Source organism: Apus apus, chromosome Z (assembly GCF_020740795.1).
Source record: "Apus apus isolate bApuApu2 chromosome Z, bApuApu2.pri.cur, whole genome shotgun sequence".
Classification (NCBI taxonomy): domain Eukaryota; kingdom Metazoa; phylum Chordata; class Aves; order Apodiformes; family Apodidae; genus Apus; species Apus apus.
The window spans coordinates 66,162,338-66,172,475 of NC_067312.1; the positions used below are offsets into that span (position 1 = coordinate 66,162,338).

The 10,138-nt window shown below is 37.7% G+C and overlaps 1 protein-coding gene across 4 annotated transcripts in view; it reads left to right on the top strand.

Moving 5' to 3' along the window:
- Nucleotides 1-10,138, top strand: part of FKTN (fukutin) — a 47,770-nt gene that overhangs the window by 3,418 nt on the left and 34,214 nt on the right. For 3 of the 4 annotated variants that reach the window (XM_051641999.1, XM_051642000.1, XM_051642001.1), the window contains exons 3-8: nucleotides 1,002-1,205; nucleotides 2,679-2,956; nucleotides 4,396-4,528; nucleotides 6,169-6,298; nucleotides 7,455-7,588; nucleotides 8,511-8,638. In XM_051641999.1, coding sequence (XP_051497959.1) covers nucleotides 1,002-1,205; nucleotides 2,679-2,956; nucleotides 4,396-4,528; nucleotides 6,169-6,298; nucleotides 7,455-7,588; nucleotides 8,511-8,638 — 1,007 coding nt within the window. Of the gene's footprint in view, nucleotides 1-1,001; nucleotides 1,206-2,678; nucleotides 2,957-4,395; nucleotides 4,529-6,168; nucleotides 6,299-7,454; nucleotides 7,589-8,510; nucleotides 8,683-10,138 lie in introns of all 4 variants that reach the window. The other variant, XM_051642002.1, reaches the window with a different exon arrangement.

The following is a 10,138-nucleotide window of genomic DNA, read 5'->3' on the forward strand; positions in this document are numbered from 1 at the left end:
CATATTAGAACAGTACTTAAAGTAATTAAATTTGGCTGTTGCAGTTAAATACATTAGCTGCATTTTTAATAGCAGGTTGGCTATGATTGCTGTGTATCTTCTGTGTGCCATGAACATTTAAATGTACTTGATTAAAATTCTGCATTGAGTCAAGTTGATAAATCCTCTCATCAGGCACAGGGCTTTCTTGCTGCAGCTTATGCAGGGTTGCCATGCCTGAATGCCCTGGCTACACTTGTATCCAAAGGCTGTCTACCACTGACTTGTTACTATCTCACTGAATTGCTCTTCCCACACAGCAGTCATTGTGCCTGAGGTCTGGGGATGCTGCTTGGCAGTGGGTCAAGTGCCTTGCTAAAGTCAAGGTGGGAACAGTGTCCATTGCTCAAGCTTGCCCACATACTTCTTCAAAGGCAGTTGGTGTGATAAGGTGCAGTTTGCCTTTGACTGGCTTTCCCAATCACATCCTTGTCTTTCATATACTTGGATGTGACTTTCCAGGGGCCTTTTCTCTACAAGCTTCCTGGGGACTGAGATTAAGGTGACCACAGTTCCCCATATACTCCTTTATGAAGATGGCTTGAGATTTCCTTTTTCTTAGACTTGAGAAACAGCTCCTGATTACCACAGCCTTTCAAGATGTTGCAGAGCAGCCTTGAAATTACATCAGCCAGCTTCCTCAGCACCCACATGTCCATCACATCTCATCCTATAATCCCTGATATTCAAGTGCCTTTCAATTCAACTGAGAACTGGAAAGAATCTTGAATTTAATTTTAGAGACCTGGAAAGCCTGAGAGCATCCTGTTCTTCTCAAAGAGAAAAATTCTATTTCTATGATTCTTCATGGAAGTAAAACACACACTCAAAAAATGTATCGGGAGATAAGATTTTCTTCTCTCAGTGGGTTGGGTTTTCACCTTCTGTTGAAGAGTTCTCATGTATTAACCTTTGTTTAAAGATGGTATTTTTAACTTCTAATTTTATCTTCTGTCAAACAGCATGTGGTCAATAAGTTCCTAGGCTTAATATCCAGTCACAATATACCAGTGTATTTGATCGATCCTTTGATTCTGGGACTGGTTGATAAAGACATTGAACAGATCAGAAGTTCTCCTGATGGCCCCAGTCCAGAATGCAAGTACTTTTGTGCTCCAAGAGACTTTACTACGTTTGCACTACTGGACAAAACATGGAAACATGAAGTAAGTGCCTTTTCTTCAGTTCACATTTGTGTATTTTAATGCTTTTGACTGATCTATGATTTTGAGACATAATGCTTTCATGTTTGTATAAAGGCTGCTGAATTACATGTGTGGAAATCTTGTAAAGGTATTGGTAGAGGAAACTATTTTTAAAAGTAAAAAGTGCCTAGATACAGTAAGAATAATTTACAGATAACTAAGAGTTTTTGAAAGCTGTCTGCAGTATTCATAAACACTTGTAGTAAGAGGCCATGCCAGAAAGAAAACAGAAAGAGGTCTGTTAAGAAGGAAAACCTTAAGCCTGTAATGTAGGTACAGCTGTAATAAATCTCAAGTTTGGGGATCTATCAAGGAGGAAATGCAGGTAATGATTTGACAGGGCTAGAAAGATTATTGTAATCTGCTGCCTTATTACTTTTTTTAGTGCATTCATGTGCTTAACACCATTTTATTTTGTGATGTTTGGAGATTTTTAAGTAAGTGTGTTAAAAATAGAGGTGTAGCATGTGATGAAGGACAAAATGGAATCCAAGATTATTTCATCAGCGAAGTGTCACCTGGAAATACATCAGTGACAAACATCTTTTTTTCTTCTTTTTTTTTTTTAATTTCTCTTTAAGAAAAAAGCAGTACACATTAAAATGGTCTGTGGGTCTGTGACTATTTTACTGAAGGAGTCCTGGGTAAGTGAAGGGTAGTGGCACTCTGAAACTGGTCAGGCAGTTGTTTTACCCACAGCTGTAGAGAAATTAAAGAAACTGACAATAAGGTTGTGTGGTAGCACACTACTATAAATCCATCTCCCTTTTCTTTTGTGGCTCAGTGGTAATATCTGTAGCATCCAGAAAGTAAGTTGATATACCTGTATAAAGTAGCTTAAGGGGGGTAATTTAAAAGTTCTTCACATGATGATTGGGTCTTTTTTTATCAGCTGGAATTTCATTCCTTTTTTCTATGGAAATGTGAAAGCCTGTTACCTAGTGCAATGTTTAGCCTTTGCTGAGATTTATACAAATATTTAGGTACATCATTAAATAAGATTTTGCAGTAATTGTTTTTGTATTAATGGTATCATTATTCAAGGACTTCTGAGCACCAAGTTTGGCACAAGAGAAAATGGAGAGAGCAGTTTGAGGATGGAGAAGAGGGTGCTGTGGCAAGGAGTAACCCTAGTGCAAGAATGGCTTATAATATTTTTTTTTTGTTCTATTCAGTAGCTGGGATTTGAGTCTGACTTTGAGTAATCGAGTAGTTTGAGGGGCAGAATTTAAGATACAGAAATACACTTGCTGGAATTGCTTGTGGATGCTGGTCTTTGAGGTCTTAGAAACTTGGGACTAGTTTGTACCTAAGTCTGAGTAGAAAATTTAAATGGAGAATAGTGTCAGTTAATAATAAACATTTAGCATTCAATTTTGCTTTATCTAATCTTTAGCTTCTATTGCTCTTCCTGTCTCTCCCTCTCCCTTATAGGTGGGCCTTTTTAGAACTGCTGAGAAAATGGGGTTCCAATGGCTAAAGATTATAAACAAGGACCCACGCTTGGATGGGATGGATGACCTATCAGGGATTGAAATTCCCTTGCACTACATTTTTAAACTGGCATCTCATGCCATTCACCTGGTGGTCTTCTATGAGAGGAGTGGTAATTATCTCTGGCATGGCCCTCTGAGACTCAAGCAACATATGGACAAAAAATTTGTGCCTTTCCGGAAACTCCACTTTGGTCGCTACCCTGGAGCATATGAAAAGTGAGTTCAAAACAGAGGAGGGAAGAAGCTATAATGGCATTTCCAAAACAAATTATTTCTCCTGCATATATAAAACTACTGTCTCCTAAAGTTGGGTTGTAAAATTTAAATCATGCATAGTTCAGCCCTCAAAGTGCTGTAAATTAAGTTAGGAAGATAAATCCAGTTCTGTTTACCTGAAATCAAGAGCTTCCCACCATTTCTAAATTAAGAACTGTGTTGTAGAGGAAGTTGCTGTGTAGCCAGGCTGAAGCACCCAGAAAGGTGAGAGAAGTCAAAAAAGTCCTGACTGAGGTTGATTGAATGTACCAGAGGGTCTTCTGCTAGTCAGGGGATTACCATTAATACATTTAGAAGTCTGAAATCTGTTGATAGACATCTCTGCTACCAACCCAGGGGGAAAGAAGTGGCAAGTGATTTAGTAATAGCTGATAGGTAATTGGTGTTCTTTCATAATGATATGTATCCAAAAGTTTAATACAGATATGGAAAATTAAATTAAAAGGTAAAGAAACAAAAATGCATTGAGTAATGAGTGCTAGAGAACATGAATAAAGAGAGGTGATGTACCACAAAGACGTGCCAACTAGTGCAGCTAACCCATGCTCTTAACATGCTGAGGGGACATGTTTCTTGCATAAATTTTTGAATTGGTGTTGTTATTTGTCCTTAGTCCTATGCTTAAAATTTGCATTAAATTAGTAAAGTTACTGTCAATGCCTGCCTTTACTTAAAATGCTTCCAGTAGCATTTCTGTATTTCAGGAAATATAGATCATGGCAAATCTTGTCACTGTTTTCAAAGCCAAGCACATACCACTAGGCTTTGAAAAGTTTTGCTGTAGGGTATGAGTGTATGCCATAGATCAGAGGAAAAAAAAAAACACTTTACAGGTAAAAATAAATCTGTTTATGCTTTTCCTTAAAATTGACACCATTCTTTCTTCCTTTTAAGTCACGGAATCTGTACTATTTATGTGCCTAAACATTAAGTTGACTATGTAAGCTGTTAGTATCACATTACATTCATTGTAAAATGCTGAACAGTTGATAAATTTTGAATGCAAATAGATTCAAAATAGAGACTAAAATTTGGTTCTTAAGTGCATTCCATACTTATTCAACTAAATAAATAGTGTGAATTTTCAAATGCACTGACCAACAGCTCTGAATAAATTCTGTTTAAGTCATAAGTCAGTGAAGGAATTAGTGATCTGACAAGCTAACTGTGGACTTATTGGCATAGAATTTAATTTTAAACAATTTTTAAGTGTATAAGGTATTTGTTGAAGTTCTTCTTCACTTTCATTTGGGTGTACTTGAACAGAGAAATCACTGCCAGTAGTATGGATTAAGATTTTAACCTGAGCTAGAGGAAAAAGAGGCTTGTGGTTTGTAAAGAATTGAATGGTGTAATGTATCCTCTTTCATTCCCCGCAGGCCAGAACTTCAACTTGTTTCCATTGATGACTTAAAAGTTCATATTCCAAAAAATCCGTCCAGTTTTCTAGAGGAGGTGTCACAGTCTAGATTTCTTGAATGTAGGTACAGAGAAGCTCGGGCTTTCTTTCAGGTCAGTGGTAATCAGGTAGTGTCTCTGAGATGCAATGTATGTTTTCACTGATTGACCCTACCTACAAACAGTTCACAGTTTTATACCTAGATGGGACTGTTTGCATACATAAAGCTAAATACAGCCTCTGAGACTTAATCCACGAAGTTTATTAAGTGGTAATAAAACTGAATCTTTAAGTGAAAGTCATGGTTTGTCTTCATTATTTGTGAGTGCATTGTTTTTCCATTTTCTAGAACTTTGAAGAGATAACCAGCTTTTCCATAGCTTACACCATTGTTCCTATTAAATAGATTTCCTGTAAAAAACTAAAATCTTGTGTATCTTTGTGATTGAAAATTTTCCTTATGGCAAGTCTCAAAGTTCTGAGTAATATTTAATTTTATATTATTTTGAACCATGTACTGCAGTTCCACGTTCCCACTTTGTTTTATTTGAAATGATATGGTCATTCCAAAATTTTTTTACCTCATTTCTATTTGACCATGTAAACTAATGGTTTTTAGAGAATTATTTAAAAAATATTGCTACCTGATTAAGCAGATAGTAGAAGTTTTTCCTGCTGGAGTATGGGGAGTATTTTGTCCTAACTTGAAAAGGATTGAAATATAAAGTGGTTGAGTGTTAACCACAGTTAGGATTGAGTCAGGTCATTGAATTTGAGCCATCTCTGATTTCATGAAAGGCAGGGAAGAAAAGGGGGGACACTAGAGGTTCTGTTCTTGAGTCAGGTGAGGTCTTTGGGAAGGAACTTCTCAGGGAAGGGAAGGCCATCCTTGTTCAGTCTAGTAGGCCATAGCTCCCCATGCATGTAACAGTTGCTATATCCAAGGGTACCTACCAGTATGTTGTCACTTCACCTGTGAAGGACAGAAATTGTAAGCATGCTCCACTTGAGCTCTGTAACCTCCAAACAGTAATTGCCACAGGCAGAGAAAACATGCCTTGGGAGGTTTATTGAAATGTGCTGGGGCTTTAATATTGAAATAAGCAGCTGGCATCCATTCTGAACAGTTAATTTCAACTGTTTGCTTCCCCAGAATCCATAATGAGATCAGTCATGAAGCTAAGTGGTGCATTGTGCCTGTGTTTGAGTCGGTGCTGTTTGCCCAGGGTGCCGTGTTGGTTTGGGATTTGCATTAACAGAAGATCTTGCCACAGCTGTAGTTGGAAGATGGGCACGGTTTTCTGCTCCCACTGTTTCCAATACTGTGGTAGAAGTTGTCGACGTCCAGTTCTAACACTTGGTGGCGCCCAATAAACTAATGTGCTGGGAGTGACTCTGATTTTGTCCGTTTTCCCCCTGGACTCTGGGTGTTGCCTTCAGCCTGTGTGGATCTGGGGATTCACCTGTGTTGTTGCCAAGTGCCGAGAATCAGAGCCTAATACCTATATTCTTACTCTGTTTTACTATGACTTCACATTCTGCCAGTTGGAAAAACAGAAAATTGATGCTTCGGAGATTAAATTGTAGCTTGTTATTCTAGTGCATGTTCTCAAACTGGGCTGTCTCTGTGAGAATAGGTACTACCCAGATATCAGTGAAGTAAATTTTTAATGGTATTTTTTTCTTAGAACACTGAAAAATAAAGGGAAAAGTTTTCTCTCTGTCAATGACTTGCTCTTCCTTTGCCTTCCAGCTGTATCCTGATGATGCCTCTCTTGATGCAGTGGAATTCAGAAAAAAAGCAAAATCCTTGCTCCATAAGGCTGTCCTGACACTGAATAACTTAGGAGTAAAGTTCTGGCTGAGCAGTGGAACATGCCTTGGTAAAACATTTGTGTTGTGTTGCATTTTTAAACTAATCTGAAATTTTAAACATGTCATCCTCTATTGCTTGTGATGTCAGCTGAGGTTACATGTACTAGGTTGGGAGGTAAAATATGGCATTAGCTGTTTTGAAGTAGGCTTCTTTTGCTACTGACAAAATGCTTTTTCTTCAGAAACCTGGGCCTTGGAGATGTTGAGCAAATTTCCAGTGAAGCATTTGAAGTTGTTAGCTATTGTTCATGCTGTCTTGATCACTGCTTAGAAAGCAATTGTTTTTCCCTAAACTGTGTGACTTGGAATTTACTAAATGTACTTTGGAAAGCAGAGTGATGGGCACATATTTCTGCTGTCCACGTAAACTCTCATCTGATTTTTCTTCCTTTGCAATTTGGTGCTGATCACTGACTTTAAAAATACAGTTTATTTATCTACAACACATCTTTTTAATAAAATATCGGCCTAGGAGAGTAGGTACTGTAAATTTTCAGTTCTACTGAAGATGAAAGTAGTATCTTATAGCTGGTGAAGATTCTTTTGTTACTGAAACAGGTTGTGAAAGCTCATGTGTATGCAGATTTGATTTGTATTTATTTAGTCCTTGGGAATGTAGTTTTCTGAGTGAACAGTTACTAGAAGCTTCTTTAATTAAACAGACAAAAGGATGTCCCACTTCTTGTCTTACTGTTTTGCAGTAGTGATGGAAAGATGACTACTGTCTCAGACACTATTTAAAAGAATAGTTTCAAAGTAAAAGCACAGCTGTAGTAACTGTTCATTGATTATACTGTTAGATTTGGGCCCAGGTGAAGAATATTTTTTCTATATGGACATTTAGATTAGGCAACTGAAGACACTATGTCTTTAAAAGGGTGTTCTCTCTCTCATGCTTTGGCTTTCTGGAGGAAAGGGCTGTCTGTGAGTGCAGTAGGATTTGTTTTCTTCAATGTTGGTTCATTTTGTACTGTACAAAGGCAGAAGTCTTGTTTATAGCCTCATTCAAATATTTCTGCCTAGTGACCTTATGGCAGTTCATTTTTATGTTCCTTTTGTTCTGCTGATATCTTTCTCATGCTCCTGACTTAACTAGGTTGTTTGTTTCTTTTTTTTTTTTTTTTTCCTTTTTTTTTTTTAAATGTATTTTTTTTATTTCCTCAGGCTGGTACAGACAGTGCAATGTCATTCCTCACAGCAAAGATGTGGATTTGGGAGTCTTCATAAGAGACTACAAATCAGATATCATTCCAGCCTTTCAGAAAGCAGGGTTATCACTGAAGCACAGATTTGGCAAGGTACATAGATAATGAGCAATTTGATTAAGGTGTCTTTTCGTAGGCTTGCAAGTTTGGTACAGCTACAGATTCCTTAGGTAGAATGGTATCTGAAGCCTCCGTGGCAGATATTTACTTATTATGGTTTTACCTAACCATATAATCTTGTTGATTCTTGTGTGTTCTCTTGGACTGTGTGTGAGAAAATAACCCTTCTTAATGGCTTCTACCCTGTTCGGGGAGTCTGAGTTCCATCTAGGAAGAAGTTTTTAGTAAGTTTTTAAAGGAGTGTAATCTGTGTCAGTGGTGTTAGGGTAACTGAAGAATCAAGATAGAACTTAGTCTTATGAGGCTGGATGGGCCTCATCATATGGAAGGATTGGTGATAGCTCTGAGATTATCTGTAGCCCTGTACATAAAACTAGCAGAAAGGGAAAGATGGCTTGAGGTGGGCATTGGGGTTGTTAATTGTTAGCTTATATAGATCTTTATTTAGCATTTTTAGAGGGTAGGCTGCATAATGGTAGTGAACAGAAACAAAATTACAGGAATATGAAAGTTCAGCTGCAGTGCAGGTGATTTATTGTTCCAGTGAGTGTTTTATGATGGAGGAAGCATGTTAAATGAAGACATCTACTAATCATGTGTCTGTTCACTGAGGTTATTTTGCTTGTGGTAGAGGACAGGGAAATGGTGCTGAAACTTGTGAAGCAGAAGAGAGGAATGAGATGGCAGTCCCACTGTGGTGCAGAAAACTTCCAGTGTTCTCAAAACACCAAATAACCACCCCAAACCAGCGATACCAGTGACAGTGGATTTTCTGCAGTTTAGGATAGGAGTAACTCTGCATACCTGACCAAAATACATTTGTTTTCTGAAACCTGCAGACATTATTACGCTTCTATTTTTATGAGTATATACAATGTGTATTTTTGTGTTGCAGGTAGAAGACAGCTTGGAACTCTCTTTCCAGGGAGAAGATGGTGTGAAACTTGATATTTTTTTCTTCTATGAAGAGGATGACCACATATGGAATGGAGGAACTCAGGCCAAATCGGGCAAGAAATTTAAGTATGAACTGAATTTGTACCTCTAGTAGGAAAGAAATTGAACAAGTTAGTGTTTAGTGTTGGCATTTTGTGTGCTGTTGTCTAGCAAAGTCTATGCATTTTGGGGGAAAGGCAGTTGTCAGAGGAGAAACAGTGGAGATTTTGCACTTTGAGACCGGAGAAATAGAGAACAGTACTTACTGGAGAGATGCTGGGCTTGTCAAATGTCAGTTCAGTCATGAGGTTGTCAAGCATTTCTGTCATGCTTTTGTGTTGAAAGCAATGCTGGCACATCATGTATCAAGCAGACTTTATCTGGACTGTGACAAACTCTGAGTTAAATAAACAGCTAAGATGAGAAAGAAGTCTCTAAAACTATGTTTGTTGCACAAACTAATTTTGCAGTAAGAAATTAATCCTTAGGCATCTGTCTTGATGACAGAGCGTTATGGCAGAAAGCTTCAGCTGTCCTTGCAAAGTAAACCTTGTAGGATTGGATTTTGTCTTAATGATGTGGAATGCTTTATTGACTTCAAATGTTGTGACAGCAGCATAGATAACTACTGCAGACCTTGGTGTTTGTGTTCTGAAAATGGAATTTTAAATAGGATTCCACCTTCTTCTTTCATACCTTTCAGTATTAAATCATCAAATAAGTACAACAACTCCCTAATCTACTCAGCAAACACTATAGGTTTTGATAACTAGATTTGTTTCTTTACATCATCCACCTTTACTCAGAAAGAGACAGTTGCACACCAGTTGAAACCCTTGCTGACTTCTGTAGGTTTTAATTATCTTTCATATTTTGCCTGAACCGTATTTGCTTATATTTGACTAATGGGAACTTAGTGAGCATTGTCATCTAGGTGGTGGTAATGTCTGAATCCTTCTCTTAGTTATCTTTGTTCTGAAGTGATAAACAAAGCTTGGGGAAGTTATTTTGATAACCAGAGTGAAAAGGCACACTTAGAAATAGGAAGAGCTCTTGGAATATTCCTGCAGAAAATTACATGTTTCAGAGTATTTTTCAGCAGTAATACAGCAATAATTACATACTTTTCCAAAGTGGGCTTGATGTCTGGTTTTCTGTACAAGATTTTGGAGGATTTTCTGTGATCTTTTCTGGGGAGGAAGCTGGCCAGTAAATTCTTTGCCTTTTCTTCTGGCTTCTGTTGTGTATAAATTGCAGTATCTGTTTCCATGCCAGTGGAGTTGACATGCTCTTCCAAAATCGCATTGTAGCATCAGACCTGGGGTACTTGAGAGCTGTTTTTCCCCTCTTTGGTAGGACTGGTCTAAGGCATGAGAATAGAAGGTAGATGTGAACCTGTACTATGCTTCTGCTCCTTTATCCTAGGATATTACAGGTCTTTTGGAACTCGAGATTTCATAAAAACACTTTCATTTTCTTGTAGCCTAGTACTTATTTTTGGTGGTAGTTTTTTTTCAAAGTACACAAACATGGCTTTCTGGATCAGTAAGAACTTATTTGCTATGAGATTGTGGTATAAGGAAGCCT